An 18,285-nucleotide genomic window follows, 5' to 3' on the forward strand; every position below is an offset into this window, starting at 1 on the left:
GGTTTTATGTAGCACCCACAGCATACCACCAAAGAACAAAAAAAAAACTACTCAGGCTGCAATTGAGACAGCTACCACTCCCAATGTGCTCCACTTCTTTAAAAGCCCATGGGCCTCTACACTTCATTTGGTCCTCAAAGAAGGGATGACATGGCGTCCTTGCAGTGACTACTGGGCACTAAACATGAGAAGAAACCTGACCATTACCCCGAGCCCCTCCAGCAAAGCTACAGCAATGACCTATCTGGTGCCAAGGTATTCAGCAAGACTGCTTATATGAAAGCAGTCGCACAAATCCTGGTCGCCCCTGAGGACATTGAGAAAACAGTGATTATCATGGCTTTCAGCCTCTTCAAGAGAGTTTTTATGCCATTGGGCTCCACATCATTGCCCAAACCAGGTAGTGCTTTCTAAACAATGTTCTGCACTATGCCCTGGATGCTTTCCACATCTGGAGGATGTCCTCATCTACTCTCATAACCTTGCACAGCGCTGCCAATACCTACAGGAGTTATTCTTCTGCCTCCAGAAGGCAGGCGTTATAATTAACCTGGAGATGTGCATTTTTGGTAATCCACTGACAGATTTCTTTGACATACTATATCCGCTACTGGCTCCCTCCACTTGCTGAGAAGGTCCAGGCAATAATCAACTTCCTGCATCCCATAACATTAAAGGAAATCTGTCAGTTCCTCGGCATGCCAATTTTTTTCTGAAACAACCATAGAAATGCCACAAGTGTACAGGAGCCCTTTACCTTGAAGGAAAACATGCAAAAGGAAGTGTCCAAATGATGGACAGTTTTGAGTGCATGAAGTATGACCTAGCTGTAGCCGCCCCTCTGGCCCACCCCCACTACCACCTTGCTCACAAACATCACTGATGCCAACCAGTTTGCCTTAGGTGCCACACTCTACTAACAGAAATACCCTCAGTTGAAAGGTGTCCCTTCACTGTTTTCACTGACCACTGCCCTCTTACAATAAGGTTTTGTCAGAAGGAAGGCATCCAGATATCGTCAACACGGTTCTGCCAGCAAGAATACATGGTGCAGTTCACAAAAGACATCCAATATGTAGCAGGCATTGCAAATATTGTTGCCGACTGCCTCAGTTGCTCCTGTGTCCTTACCTCCTCCCTAGACTACAGGACCCAGTCCTTTGCCCAGTCCTCCAAACCTGAGATGCCCAAGTTACGAAATGACCCGTACACTCATCTCATTCTCCAACTGCATGAAGTTCCAGCACTGAGTTCTATATCTGGTGCAACCTCCTTACAAACCCCAACTACTCAGGTGGCTCAGCAGACCATATTCATTCATAGCTCCACCTCAACTTCTGCAAACTGGCCTTGGTCCACCTCCATGGCCTATCACACCTCAGAGTCTGTGCATCCATGGCACTCATGCAAGGGTATTTCTCTGGCCCAGGATTCAACAAGATTGTAGTAGTTGGAGTTGTACCGGTATATCAAGCCAACACACAAAGTATGTGCATAATCCAATTGCTGCTTCCCTTCCATTGACTTCAGTCTTGCTGTCCTGTTCTGTGGCTGGTTGTCTCTTGCTTCACTACATTCCATATTGCCTTAGGTCTGTTGTCAGAAGTACTGATTTCTGACATTATGTGCATGTTCTTTGGTTTTTTAATAACATTTCTTAGTAATATTGAGTATTTTGTATAGTGTACAACTATTGGAGGATCCCTACTTGTTCTTGCCACAAGATACATTTCCCTTTTCCTTTCACAAGATTCTTTAATCCCTCTAGTGATCCATGGTTTTTACCTGGCTATTTAGCGTTCTTTCTGATTAGCTTATGTGGAAAACTATTTTCAAATAATGATATGAATTTATCATGGAATAGATTAAATTTCACGTTAGCATTTGGTTCATTATAAATTACATCCCGTGTCATCTACTGTAAACTATTCTTAAAAACATTTATCCTGCTGTCCTTAATTATTCTAACTGATTTCCACTGAGGAGTATCCATACAGTCAGTTGCTATGTTCTTGATCCTAACTAACACTGAACCATGATCACAGAGAAATATGTTCCTGGGTAAACAGTTATTTTCTTACTTTGAGCTTCATAAAAGGAAACATTATCAATTAGGATCCAGTTATCTTTATCCACTGCTGTTGAACAGTTAATTACTGAGACCATGTTGTCGGATCCAAATGAAGTTTCCGGATAATTTTTCCTATCAGAATCCTTTTGAAAATTCTACACTGAATTCAGCACAGATTAATTGCATGCTTCATTCTGACAGGTAATACACTACAGTATTCAGATTCCTCATAAATAGTTCAAAATGTCTCAGTGGGGTTCTATATGCAGTGAACTATTTTTCAGCGTTAATTCACAAGCACACATTTCTATGTGCTGATCACTATAAAATTCACTTGTCTCAATGTTTTTGAACCTGTTTTCTGTCTTAATGTATGTAATAACTCCTCCTTTTCCTATGTAACTTCTGCATGAGTAAGCCCTGATAGCGTAATCTTTTATATGTAACTTATCAAACACTGTGATTACATGGTGGTCAGACAGGCACAGGATAACTATCTTTTGAGAGCTCTCTAAATTTTCCATGCAGAAAATGTGGCTGGAATCTTTTCTTCATGGCTGACACAATTCCCAGTGATATGTGATGTTTAATTACAGGGGCAGGAAACTTAACAGCTTGCCGCACAATGCTACCAGATAGGCGTACAAGCAGCTAGAAGACTACATACCACTAAGCTGGCCTTGCATGACTATACAGTACAAGCACTGCAAGCTACTTGTATAATCAGTGAGAACCAGTGAGCCTAACATTCTTAGTTATAATCAGGCACCTGCAGCCCCTCTTCCTAGACAGTTATTCTTGGAATTGCTTCACAATTTCCGCCACATTAAATTAGCAAGGACTGCAGATGGCACCCCCTGCACCACTGCCACCCCCCTATCACCCCTTCCAAAGACCCACCAAATGGTGCAGTTTGCATGTCCATGTGAGCATGTTCATGGGCTCCCACGTACTTTCAGAAAGTCACCTACCTACATGCATGTAACCTCCAAGTGTATGAAATATTTTCATTGTATTAATCCTTTCACATAAACTTGCAGCTAGATCTTTTACTATCTAATGTAGTTACGGTTGCATATTGTGCCATTCCCCTTGTGTAAATATAACTTCATGCAGAGATGACTCACCTAGAATGCTGGAAGTTAACTATTGTATACAGTGTTTTCAGTATGCAGATGCAAGTCATGGGGTAGGTCTCATGCAATGCACTGGTTTTGTTCTATACCATGTGAGAATGAACCTGTAACTGTGTTTTGTTTTGGTCCAGGACAAGGCAGCTTGACCTTTGTACATGTATGTTCTCCCACCTTTTGCATAACTCTCAATGACACCATTGGTAGCATGCCTATATGTTAATTTTTTATACATCTTCTGAAGTAAATGTACTTTGTTCAGTAAATATCATTTGCATGTCAATACATTTAGTCTATTTTTCCTCCTTCCCTAGTACACGTTCACCCTTCAGCAATCCACATGTAGGATATTTCTAGCTGTGCTAGTGAGTAGAATACCAATTTCTACACCAGTTTCCAAAAGGCCAAGACCAAACAAGATATGCAATTATTAGACAATTTCTCTATTTCCAGTAATTGCCAAAATATCTGAAAAGGCAGCAAGAAGTCAAATAGATATGATAAATGCATAATTCAAATGGTAATGTAAATGTGCATTTTGTACAAACACATGACACTGGAAGAGTATTGAAAGTTACATTAATGCCCAAATAAATGCTAGGATCAACCTTGCTTTGGGCGCTTAATTTTTGGGTCTGATGTGTGATATTAATGAAATGAAAGACCAATTGGTACATGTTGTCCAAATAAACCAATATAAATCATAGCTTAACAGTTTTTACATGGGTTTGCATTAAAACCAGAATCAGTGCATGAAAATGGGTGCCACTTGAACGTCATAGAAAGCTAACAAAGTTTTCAGTAAAAGTATTGCTATAAATTACATTTTTTCTAATTACATGTTCAGTTACAGAATACTATAACTTCATTTCAATAAGAACCAAACAATTATTTCTGAGGGTCATATAATGGTGAACTATATTATAAGAAAATTACAAATAATGTGTTTATGATTATTCAGCAACTAGCATACTACAGCCACTGTAAGAGAGTATATTTTGTGTTTTTGAAAGACCAACATGGATAACATTACGATGACTCACCCCGCTGGCTTGGAACATACCACGCTGCACATTCACCACTGTTGACAGCATTTGTAATACTTTCCATACTCAATAGCTTCTTCTTTGTTCCGTAAGTGCAGTAGAGATCATTTATTATATCATCATATCTTTTCAGTCCACTGAATGTAAAATATTTCTGTGGACACTCACTCACACATACCTAAATAGAAACAAAAAGTCATCAGAGACATGGAATTTTTTAAAAAAGGTGGACAGAACCCTGCCACCAAATATTTATGTTCTCTGCTAGCAAACTGATTACAAACTGATCAAAATTACAGTAACTAAATAACAAAAAAAGTTCCAGGTAACTAATACCTAAAAGTGCACAGTTACACATCAGTAGCATTATTCAGCTATGCTCAAAAAGTGACACTGTGGTAAAATCATATTATGTGGATATAATTCTGTATTCAAAATATCACTGAGGAATGTGCAGCCATGGATAATTGGTATTATTCACAGATTACTTTAGGTGTCTGCTATCCATTGATGTGTGAATGGGAAAAGTCACCATTTAGTATGCTTCAATGTGTAGTTAGTGAACATTGTAATACAGGTAATACCTACTGCCTAATGCTAAGACTATTAAGAGATAAAGAAGCTAAGTCTTAAGCTTTTGGGATTTCATACTGAATCAAGATGATCTATGGAGAATATATTACCATTTACAAAAAACAATTGAATTACACAGTTATTTCTGAATATCAAGTAGATATTATTAGAATATTCCAGTCTCACTTTTCTTATGAAATGCTGCTGTGGAGAAAGTCTTCTCACATATTTTACAGTTTGAAAATGCAAATGCATCGAAAAGCATCTAGTGAACAAAGAAAGTGTTGTGGTGAGTAAATAATCACTGTCAACTTCTCTTTAGCAAAATTAATCACAATTAAAAATTTATAAATAAATATCACATTGCAGAACATTAAAACAAATGTAAGGGATTGTGATGCAATAAAAAATATTCACCAGACTAATAAAATTGGCAAATCCAATATTTAATGGACAAGACACAAACAGGCAAAAGCAGCCCTCTCACTCAGAGCCAGGTCCTGAAATCACCTTCCACTTGGCCCATGTCTTTATAATTTCAAGTTAAATTGTGTAATTTGTTGTTAAACGCTCAGTTTAATACGGCAACACAATTCTTCAGTGTGCTTAATGTTAACAGGGTATTTTAAAATTCAAAGCGAATCTCTATGTGCGTGTAATTAGATAAACGTAAAAATGCTTATTTAATGGTAAATGGTGAATAAAATTTCTAAATAGATGTCTGATTCTAACTAGGCAAGAAGTACTACTGGCTATGTACAACATTTTATGTGAAAATTTAATTCCAGGCTCTGGTCACATGCTTGATCAGACAAGTTTTTTTTTTCCTTTCATCAATGTACATTTTGCTTGGCAATGGCCTTGATGTTTGACCTGTGGTGGATTTTGAGGCTGATGAAATGTTTTATTTATTTATTTAGCGCCCGTATTATCACATTCAAGATACTGGACGTGTCAAAGTACAAAACAGTATAAAATATTATATATTTACATCATGTACAAAATCTTAAAATTTGTATCAACACATCTTTATAACAAAAACAGTATTTTGCTTAATTAGATTATAAAATTATATACGTACATACAAATAAAATAAAAGCTAGTGAATCACCTTTGTTGATTTTATTAAAACTATTAAATACCAATACTTTAGTTAAATAGGCATAGTAACATATGGCACAAAATTTAGGTGCATAATTATATACATACATGGATAAAAGAAATTTAGTTTTATTTAGGAATGGTTTGATAATTATGAAATTTTGTTCAGAGATTTATGAAGCAGACTACAGATTGGAGCAAAATTCCAGGTATTTATTAAAGCTGTAGAAGGTGTTGTTTCCTAGTAGCTTTTTTAGTTCTTTTTTAAATGAATTAATGTTTGGTATTTTTTTGATGTTATCTGGCAGTGCGCTGTAAAGAATTATTGGTTTGTAAACAGCACTGTCCTGATATATTGGTTTTCTGTGCACATTCCTATGATAGTCATCCCTGTTCCTTGTTTGGTAATTGTGGATCTCACTATTCAAAGCTGAAACTTGATGGTTTTCAATGAAGCAAATACTTTTGAATATAAATATAGATGGTAAGGTCATGATTTTTAATTCCTTAAAAATACCTCTACACGATGCTTTGTAAGCAGCATCACTTATTAATCTTGCAGGTTTCTTTTGAAGCTTAAAAGACTGCTTTGTAAAAGAGTATTTACCCAGAATACTATACCATATCTCAGTAGACTATTGTTTCAGTATTACAGTAATCTTTAAGCATTCTTAATATTTAATAGTACTTACTTAATTTTTTGTTAAGCATTTCTACATGTTTTTCCCCATCTTAGATGCTCATCCAACCATAAATTAAAAAAAAAAAAAGTGATTCTTTTGCTGAATATGGCTATTCGATAATGTGAATTTTACGTTGGTCCTATTTTTGTTTCTTATATGGTTGAAGTTCATCCATAGTTTTCTCATTACATTCAGTACCCAATTTTAGTTAAATTGAACATACATTCCTATTTATACAAGCCTTCTTACACTCTTATTTAAAGAGATACTATTTCCAAAACATGGACCATAATTAATTAATTAATTTACTGCAACAAGACCCAACCACACTTCTATTTTCATTTTTAGTGATTTTTCTTAACTGTGTGTACAGTGTGCAGTACTGTTATCTTGATACAGAAAGCATTAAACATGAATTAATTGCTGTTACTTTTTTGCATAATTTTCTTAAATGTGGAACACTGTATGTTTTAACACAAAGATTTATTTCCTTCTGCCTGGTGCCATCCTACAAAATTTACCTCTAGAGAATTAGTATCACACTCATAACACAAAAGTTCAGTAATTCAGCTTTTCTGTATCCTCATAAATATCTTGGCCAGTTGGGGTATAATTCCTACAGCATTTTCAATACTATGCTTTCCTTCTCATATGACATGAGATATTTAGATTTGTAAGCAACATTCTAAGAATAAATTTTGTTAGGAGTGGCCTTCAGGTTTCATCCAGTGTACAAGATTATTATTCTCAGCAATGACAGGCACATAAACTTGAAGCTAACTGTTGATGAGTTAGTGCATGAAAAAGTTTTGCTGAAATTAAACTCAAAAGATTCTGTGAGTAAATGGAAGGATAACTATGTTTTTGATTACCTGCATCTCTTGGAATGTCCCAAACAAACAAGATAAAACTGGCACTGAATTTTTTTATAAGCCAGAAACAAAATAAGTTAATCTAGTTTATGAACACGAGAATTACTCTTTACAAATGATACTGTAAATGGCATCCAATGATGAGGATACATGACCTGTCTGTTGTTCAATTGTATTATCACAAAATATCAGGATTGTTTTTATGTTAGTTTTATTTTCACTATACTTATTGACAGAAGAGCTGAGTTTACTTGCTGCTAGCTGCCAGTCCATATATTTGCTCACTCAGTCTGAAGCAAAACAGCATCCGCTCAACAGAAGGCATTTTGTGTACTACAGCATAACAAGGGTGAGTCAGTGAATACTGTCTAGTGTGAGTTTCATTAGCATTTTCAGATTGATTCAGTTTTGGTGAAAAACATTTGTATCATGAACTTGAGACAGTTAAGAATCCATACTGAACCTGTACTTCTGAAGAGATGGTGCAAGGAATTCAGAAAATGCTTGTGCAGAGTCCAATACAGTCTATTTGTTGCACAAGTAGCAAACACGCAATTTCTCATATGTCTGTCTGGTGAGTGTTAAGCTGATGTTTGATCTATAAACTGTACAGCCTACAACGAGAGCAAGCTCTTCAGGTGAGTAACAAAGAAGTAGTGCGTGGAATTCAGTGAAGCTCTACTGGAAGTCATGGAAGACAATAGATTTTTAACATGTTAGCTAATTTTTAGTGATGAAGCTACATTTCATGTTAACCATAAAGTGTAGTGACAAAATGTGCACAGTTGGAAACTTCAGAAACCTCATGCAATTGTTGAGCATCAAAGAGAATCATCTGAAGTGAACATTTTTTGTGTAACTTTTTTACGAATAAGTTTATGGCCCTTCTCTTTTGAGAAAAACACAGTGTCTGGAATGAGCTGTCCTCAGATGCTGCACATTTAGCTTTTCCCACAACTTGAGTTGAACTCTAATGAGTCCATATTGCAACAGGATGGAGCTTCACCACATTAGAACAATATTGAATGACAATTCCTCAATGACATGCTGCCTCAACATTGGGTAGGGCACACAGAAAGCAGAGACACTGTCATACATTCATGGCCTTCAAGATTTCCAGATATCGTGATATTTTTTTGTGGGGGTATGTGAAGAAATGTGTTTTTATCCACCCCTTTCCTTATGACATACATGAGCTGAAGAACAAAATAGGAGCTGCATTGACTCACTCTCAGCATAGATATATTACACAGAGTTTATGATGAAATTACCTGCCATTTACATGTCATCTATATGGCTGCTGGTGGATGCAGAGCATCTGTAATAATATAACAAAAACTTTAAGGTTTTATAAGTATCTTCTAATTTGACTCTGTTTTCTAATATGTTTTATCAAAAATATGAATTTTTACATTCAGAGTATTATTTTTTTTATATGCTCTTTATTTCATTACTCTACAAATATAACTTTACTTGATTTAAAAATCCTGTGGCCAAATAACATTTTTGCACAATGATCACATGTAATTTTTTTTTCAGCAAAGCTAGTCCATGTTAGGAAATTTTACTATTAATTTTTATAGCCATGTACTGAGTAACGGGAAATAGAGTTTCAGTCTACAAGTTGGTGACATGAAATTTTGTGAATTGTGTTAAAGTAAACATTTCAAAAGAATAAATACACTGGATATTTAAAATATTTAGACCCCTAAATAGTGGTTGCCAAGAATCATAGTGACTGACAAGAATCCCTAGGCTTAATTTTTATATTTTCTCTTTCTCTCTGTTAAATATGATTTCAACAATTTCAAAGCACTACTGTTGATTCTGTATCCAGTGTACAGGGTAGTAAGGAGTGGTTTACACAGTCAGAAACCTTTGTAAGGTCACATAAAATTCATATGAAATTTTGAGACTTGTCCAAAGATAAGCAAATTTTCTCAACAAATTTGTTGATGGCACATACTGTGCTCTTGTCTTCTGGAAGTCAATCTAATTTAATGTGATGATATTAGATTTTGTGATGACATATTGGATCTGAGAGGCAATCATTTTTTTCAAATTCTGGGGAAAAGACTGGTAGAATACTACCTACATCTTCCTTTAGGCACTTCTTTAATAACAGCTTTACTACTGTAACATAAAGGGAGGCCACCACTTACTTATTGCTGACTGATGTGTGGCACATAGTAACATGCACCAGGAAACTATTTATACTAGCTTTTGAGCTTCTGCTTTTTCTCTAGTGGAAGTACACTCATTCACAACTGACCGTTGATTATCAATAGGAGTTGCCTGGGCAGATGGGGGTGGGGAGGGTATAGGGAAGGATGCATGAGATGAAAAGAGGTAGGGGGATAGTGTGATGCAGATCTTTCACACAGGTGACCCAGTGACTGTACAACAAAATGGTAGGGAGAGGGAGATGAAGGATAAAGGGGGGGGGGGGGGGAGTGGAGGAAAAGAGACAAAGTTGAAATTGAGGATGGAGAGAGGGGGGGGGATATATGTGTGGGGTGGGGATGGAGGGGAGGGGAGGAGAAAAGTGTGTGTGTGTGTGTGTGTGTGTGTGTGTGTGTGTGTGTGTGTGTGAGAGAGAGAGAGAGAGAGAGAGAGAGAGAGAGAGAGAGAGAGAGAGAGAGAGAGAGAAGAGAGCACAAATGACTTCAATGGCTGCTTCACTAAACAAGACATTTGGATACTTCCTTCCAGCACTAGTGTTCCTTGAACCACACAGCTGGGAATTTTCTCCAGCATATCCTGCACTGAAGCAGTACTCCTGGTCTGAACATCTGCTAACCTGTTTCGCAATGCTTCACCTTATCTTTTCACTTTTCTCCTCTGTACACACCACCCCTTCCCCATCCAGATATTCTCCCCCCCCCCCCCCCCCCCCCCTCTCTCTACCTCTGCTCCTACATGCTCTACCCTCTGAACTCCTTTCATCCTGTTGTGCAGCCACTGAATCATCTATGGGAAAGATCTGCATCACATAATATCACCATCCCCTCATCATTTCATGAATCCTTCTCTACGCCCCTTCCCCACTTCCATCCGCCACGGCAGCTACTACTGATATTCAACATCAGTCTTGCCCTGGACACAGGCATATGTGTTTAGGTGTCTGTGTGGTTGTGTGTGTAAATGTGTGTGCTTCCACTAGCGAAAGAGCAAAAGCTCTAAAGCTAGTATAAATAGTTTTCTGGTGTGTGTTTCTCTGCACCATTCATCAGTCAGCTACAGATGACTAGTTGACTTCCTTCATTTTACGTATTATTCCATCCGGGAATTACCAATTGTAGCTTTACAGTTGTGTACTTTACAGCACCTGGGAAGAATTTTCTTCAAATGACTGATTAATTACTGGGATCACTGTATATTACACTAGAAACTGTTCTGTTTCTTGTTTTTCTTTTTTTCTGGCAGATATTTCATCCTGTCCAACAAAATTTCAGTTTTTTATAAACTAATTTTCTACATCTTTAATTGCAATTCTTTTGAATTAATTGGAAAGTCTGTCGCATCCTGATCTAAATAAAATGGATGGATATTAGCTGGGTAGCCACTTACATCAACATCTGATTTTGATTTATTGAAATATTATGAAGTTTCTGAAGAATTTACAGTGCACTTAATTTTGGAGGTTTGTGGACTGACAATTCTAACACCAAGTTAAGATTTTACGACTGACTGCATTTTTTTGTACTTGTCTCACTCAGGATGATTTCTTTATGTCATTACTTTAGATTCCTATACTACCCTTCTAAAAATATTGTTCATAAAAGGCAACATTTATATAACTGAATATGCACAAGTGCGTGTAGAGGAAAGATTCCATGAAAGCAAAATAATTATATTTCTCCAACACACACACACACACACACACACAAACACACACACACACACACACACACACACAGATATGTATTAGCTAGAAAGTCTACAAAGATGGACACTGACATGATGGAATTTATGCTCATAAGATATGATTTCAGGGTCTATGTACGAGATAAACATCAGAAAAAGTAATTGGTGCATAAGTCATGTGTAAATTAAAGATAATATTAAAGTTCTGAAGTCATAACAACTGACCTCATCAGAGTATAAAATACATCTAATTTATGCCCTAAAGACCTCCATTGATATTTCCTACAATTTACAATTTTTCTACAGTAGCTATTTAAAATGGTTACTACTATGTGTCTGAGTAGTGACCAATCAGTTTCTCCCTAACGACCAGCAGACTTCAATGGAGAGCCATCCAATAAATGGGACACTATCTTGATTTTACTGAAGTTTTAGTTTTTGTTTTTAATATTAGGTGAATTTGATTTCACACCATCCATAATAATTTTACTGAAGACCCTGTCTAAACTCTTTAAACTGATCCACATAATTGGCTTGTTCAAGATAACCTGTGCGTATGATTGTTCAAAAGCAAGTTCTGCAGCATCAGGTGATGGAAGCTCCTTCAATTTCAGTACAGGTTGGTATAGGCTGTTTCCTGTAGATTATATGTCTCAGCTAGACACTGGTACATTAAGAAGTCCAACAACGCCAATGTACTATCTTTTTTCAATTTTATTGTGTAATTTAGTGCTTGCACAAAAACAGCAATTTAAGATAGGTCCATCTAAAGGAATACAATGGAAGATCATGGGTGGACTGATATCCAGGATCAAAATTAAGATAATCAAAGAAGAGAGAACCAGGAGGAGTGTTAGAAGCTTTGAGAAGAAAGAAGATGTACTGAACAAGTTATCCATGGACCTACAAGGTCAAAATGAACTGCACAAAAATAAAATACACCTGGAACTATGAATTTTCTTCTCTGGACTCCAAGCTGTGAATCTCTAAGATATGTTAGTACATAATGACTGAAAATATTGCTAATGGCTACAGGATATTCCATTTCTATATTATTAATTTTGAGGTATATTTTTACTTTTACTATATAATGACTTCCCAGTGACTCTTTTTATTATATTTCTTGTACTTTCAACTTTGTTGTCCCAACATACAGTGAGCTTTCCAGTAGATAATTTCTCTGCAACTTTTAGTGTTTTGGTGTTTGTAGACTTTATAATATTTATCAAAATGATGAATGTTTAGAAATGTTAACCTCTCCGTAAGTGAGAAAAAATAGCTTTCTACTCACAGTAAAGACGACATGTTGAACTGGAGACAGGCCCACTGGAAAGACAGTTACACATTAGCTTTTGCCAAAGCCTTCTTCAGAAAAGAAAACACACACATATTCATCCACACAAGCAAGAATGCCTCACACACACACTCAGTCTGGTCTGAAATGCCAGAAATAGCAATCGCGCACGTGCGCCCGTGTGTGTGTGTGTGTGTGTGTGTGTGTGTGTGTGTACATGTTTTTCCTTTTCTGCAGAAGGTTTTGGCCGAAAGCTAAAGTGTAACTGCCTTTTCATTGGGCTTACCAGCAGCTCAATGTCTCATCTTCACAACATCTTTCATAACTATAGTCAGTGAATAGTACCTTAATGAATGAAATCCATTCCTCTGGCCCTTATATACATAGGACTAAAAATTTGCAACTATGAAATCAATGAAAAAGTCAGAAGATTCTCTCTCACTCTAGTGAAACTTTGAAAATTATCATAGAAACCAACCATAGACTGTAAGTAACATTGAGAGCTGTGCTTTGATAACTTCCTGTTTAAAGTTAGCTTTTTTCCGGAAATGTGGCAGCACTCTATCCAAAAATTTTATAAACATCTTGTATCACTACTCAGTACCAAGTATATAAATATTTTCATGTAGGTTACATCTGGTAATTCACCATTAGATTCAAGTGTTTCTTTACAGTATATCTTTCTATGGGAATTCCCATTAGAAGACAGTTTTTGTTGCACCATATAAATATACACCTGTAACGAACTATGATATGAACTCATAATTATCTAGTTTCATTCATTTAACTTCATTATCTCTCAGTCAATACTCACATAAATAATTGTGTTTACTAATTCCAGCTGTTTTTTTTTTCTAGAGATATGTGTAAGTCAAAAAGTTGATACTGAATTTTTATGTGTAACTGCAGTACATTTGGTAAAGTTTTTCATCTCCTTGCACTTATCTCAGTGATATTTTTCTTAAGCTCATAACTTTAAAAATGTTGAAATGAGTGATACTGGTGTGGACCTACTGCAACTCTGTAGATAAGAATTTCAGGGCACTCCTGATGTTAACTCCTTCACATCTAATGAGAGCTCTACTTTTCCTGTAGATTTTATGTCCATCATAAATTCTTTTGTTTTCTCTGCTGAAAAAAGTTTCTGTGATTTTGAAATTCTCTTGGCTGAATCTAACTCTTACAATCAACCTTAGCCACAGGGTTGGCTGATGATTGCAAAATAAGGGACCAACTTCCTAGAAGAGAACACATTTCATTTTCCTGAAAAATAATAGCTATGCTTTTGGATTTTTATTTATTTATTTATTACTCCTGTGATCATAGGACTGTACAATATACAAAAGATATTGGACCATTCATCAATAGCTATATACATATTCTGAATTTTTTTACTCACATCAGTTTAGTGAAAGGTAATATTACACAATGTTTTATTATTCCATACACTTTATGAAAACAATAGTAATTGGTGCTGCAGTGTTGCTTTTCTAGATGCTCTCTTGAAATATAGAAGCAGCACTTTGCTAATTAATGCCACACTGTTGAATTGAAATTGTTTCTGTCTGTTATTATTTTTGTGGATTTTTGTAATGCATTATACAGTTTGATACTGTGATGGGGTATGTCTTACTGTAATAGTGCTGTACTTGTCTGTTGTATATGTACATTATTTACCTGTCTTGTGTGGTAGCTATGTATAGATTAATTGTGGGTGATGGGTGCTACTGTTTACTTTTTCTTTGACAATAATTACATTTTCTAATATGTGGAGACTTGGAGGTGGTAGTATTTTATTTTTCTCAAATAGTGGCTTGGATAATGATCTTTGGCCTAGCCTTTCCATTAATCTAATAATCTTTCTCTCTAATGTAAAGGATCTCAAACACGTTCCCCAAAATGCTACTCCATATTTCAATACTGAATAAACATAAGCAAAATAAATGGCCCTGAGATTGTCATACAATTTAGAGTTTCTTAATACTCTTATTAAGAAACATGGTGCACTTAGTTTTGTAAGTTAAATGACACTAAAACAGTTGTTGTCAACATTCCACAGAGGCATGATCTTATAAAACAGTCTATTGTGAACCGGGAAGTTCATAAAACAAATGACAGGATTAAAGATCTATGTAGTAAATTTCAGAATGTGTCTCTAGTAGATGTCAGCTATCTAGAAAGGGAGCTGCACACATCTCATGGTCTGCACATGAACAAAAGAGGCAAAAAGATCATTAGTAGCAAAATTATTGAGGAAGTCAGGTGACATTGCCATGGGGTGGTACAACCCACCTCAACAAAACCTGCCACAACACCAGCCACCGCTGGCAAGCCAGTGAAACTTGTGAAGCCTGCTGGCCTCATTGCTAGTCCAAAATTATCCTCTAAGGTCCAGCAGGTAAAACTCAGCCTTAAAATCAAACACCAGAATCTTGGTAGTCTTAGAAATAAGCATAATGATCTAGATGTAATTTCACGGATTGACAAACCCGATATATTAGTTGTAACTGAACATTGGTACAATGAAGCTCTGATTGGCATTAGTCAACCACCGTGTATGAAATTCTGCACAGCCTTCAGTAGAAAAGACAAGACTGGGGGAGGTGTAGCAATCTTCACTGTAAATGAAAGTAATTTTAATGTTATTGATGTGAGTGCCTTCTGCTTGGAAGGAGTCTCAGAATTTGCTGCACTAAACCTGAAATGGGGTAGAGATAACATAACAATTATCGGTGTTTACAGGCCACCTGCAGCAAATACAGATACCTTTTTTGTAAATCTTTCTGACTTGCTTGTATATATAGACACAACATTTTCTGGGCCAAATGGTCATGTAAATATTATAGTTACAGGGGATATAAATATAGATTTATTAACAAATGATGTCAGCACCAAAAATTTACATCGTCTGTGTGATGAATTTAACCTGATCCCACTCATTCGGGAACCCACTAGAGAAATTGGCAATAGTAAAACATGTCTTGACAACATAATAACAAACATGACCCACCTACCCCCCAGTGCATCGGTTTTAAAACTAGCCATCTCAGATCACCATGCAGTACAGCTTAAATTGGAACGCCATGAGGCCCCCACTGTCACCACAAAGCAACAGTTTGTAACTAAAAGAATAATGTATAATGACAAAATAAATAGACTAAACTGGATGCTAGCACAAATAAAATGGTATGAAAATAATAGCTTTTCATATGATAACTATGCTGCTGACTTCTATTACTGCTTTGATACCACATGCCCAGTTGTAATCACAAAAATGAAACAAACAAAAAATATAAACAAAAATATTTGGGTAAATAGTAATGTCACTGAAGCGAGGGAAAAATTAAAACTACTCCACAGTGCAATGCTGAATAATAGAGAGATTCCTGAGCTAAAGGAAGCCTTCAAAATATATCAAGCACACTATAAGGACTTACTTACACAGACCAGAAGCAATTATGTTGCAAATAAGCTTCAAAACTCACACAACGTAAGTACTGGCATCTGGGCAGTCATAAACAGTTTTAGAGCTGGCAATGACAAATCCTGTATGGACTTTACTATTAACCAGAATGGCATGTTCATAAAAGACCAACTGGAAATTGCAAATATTTTTAATGAATATTTTTCTTCCGTAGGGGAAGCCATAAATGACAAACATAAAAACATGCACTACAGTTTTAAAGGTAATACATGTGACCATAGTATATATCTAGCCCCCACAAACTGTGCAGAAATAATGGGCATCATTAGCTCTCTAAAACCCTCTAATTCAGCTGGGCATGATGGCCTAAATACTAATGTTTTAAAAGCCTGTAGCCAAAATGTCTCTGTACCTCTGTCTGCAGCAGTCAACAATATAATAGAATCAGGCACCTTTCCAGACAGACTAAAAATAGCACAGGTAACACCCATTTTTAAGAAAGGTGACAACAACAAAATAGAAAACTACAGACCAGTCTCAATCCTTCCTGTCTTTTCCAAAATAGTTGAGAAAGTTATATACAACAGGATTATAAACTTCCTTAAAAAACACAACCTGATGTTCGAAAATCAAAATGGATTCGTAAAAGGTAAATCAACTAGCACTGCAGCTGCTCAACTAATTGAAGAGGTGTTAGGGGGTATCGAAAGCAAGGAACATGCGGCAGGTGTATACCTAGACCTGGAAAAAGCCTTTGATTGTGTGAACATTGACATCCTATTAGACAAGCTATGGAACATGGGCATTAGAGGCGCTGCTTATGACCTAATAAAGTGTTATATGAGCAATAGAAAGCAGTTTGTTCTACTTAAAATGGAAAGTGGTGTCTACAAATCAGAGATCACTTGCATAAAATATGGGGTGCCCCAGGGCTCGGTCTTGGGCCCCCTTCTGTTCTTGATCTATGTAAATGACATTAAATACTGTACTATAAATTCCAAAATTGTTCTGTATGCCGATGACACGTCCATTGTATGTAAAAAAGAATCATGTAATGAACTAGAGGCCGACTGTAATAATGTGACAAAAGAAATTGTTCAGTTTTATAATGAAAACCACTTAAATGTAAGCACCAGTAAAACATGTTTAACAAAAGTAGTTTGAATAATGAAATTAAATTATACATGGGCAACGAATTGGTAAAGAAAGAGTCTAGTGTAAAATTCCTTGGCGTAACAATCCAAAGCAACCTGAAATGGGACACACATATTGACTCTCTAGCAACTAAGTTGTCAAAAAATATATTTGCAATCAGTACTATTAGCAAGTTCTGTAGAGACACCGTAGTCCTAAAGACTGCATACCATGCTCTTTTCTCCTCTCACTTGAACTACGGTATTGAAATTTGGGGGGCAACAACCAAAGCTAATCTAGATAAGCTACTCATTCTTCAAAAAAGGGGTAATCTGTGGAGCAAAATATAGGGAATCTTGTCGCAACTTGTTTCCAAAAACAGAGGTGTTAACTGTTATAAACACATACATTCTAAAAGCCATATTGCTTGTGAAAAGACTGCACCCAACCACTTATTCAGATTTCCACCAGTACAATACTAGAAATAAAGAAAGATTTTACATTGGCAGCCACAGAACAGCACTTTACGAAAAGGGGCCTCAGTATGCAGGTATCAAATTAGGTAATGCACTGCCTAGAGCAGTCATGGCTCTTCCTACAATTAAACTGAAGCATCAGCTTAAGAAATTTTTAGTAAAACACCCTTTCTACACATTAGAAGAGTACCATACTTATATGAAGAACAACAAATGCTTTGTGAAATTATGTGAATAGAAATAAGTAAACACCTTATTGTAATTTTGTTGTAAATTAATGATGTATTCAGAAGAATGTGTCTTGTGTATTGTACAAATAACTTTAATCATTACTGTTTCTTTGTACATGTGCAGTGTACCATTCGATGTTGAATAAAGCTATTATTATTATTTCTATTTATGTGGTCTACACATGTATCCCATTTCATATTCTGTTGTATCCATACACTGAGAAACTCCATATTCTCTGTTTTTATGATTGTTTGTCCATTAATTTCAGTATTTATTACTGGTGTCCTGTTCTGGGTGGTGAATATGTGCATTGCAACAGTTTTTTCCAGACTTCTGTTTGCATCACAGTACTCTACTATATATTTGACCACTAATAAATC

General features: G+C 36.1%; 1 protein-coding gene across 2 annotated transcripts in view; it reads right to left on the minus strand.

Annotated features, from left to right (window-relative positions):
• LOC126256298 (choline transporter-like protein 4) overlaps positions 1-18,285 on the minus strand; it is a 260,157-nt gene that overhangs the window by 173,566 nt on the left and 68,306 nt on the right. For both annotated transcript variants that reach the window (XM_049955468.1, XM_049955469.1), the window contains exon 4: positions 4,248-4,428. In XM_049955468.1, the coding sequence (XP_049811425.1) occupies positions 4,248-4,428 (181 nt within the window). The remainder of the gene's footprint in view (positions 1-4,247; positions 4,429-18,285) is intronic.

This window comes from Schistocerca nitens, chromosome 1, assembly GCF_023898315.1.
Source record: "Schistocerca nitens isolate TAMUIC-IGC-003100 chromosome 1, iqSchNite1.1, whole genome shotgun sequence".
Lineage (NCBI taxonomy): Eukaryota > Metazoa > Arthropoda > Insecta > Orthoptera > Acrididae > Schistocerca > Schistocerca nitens.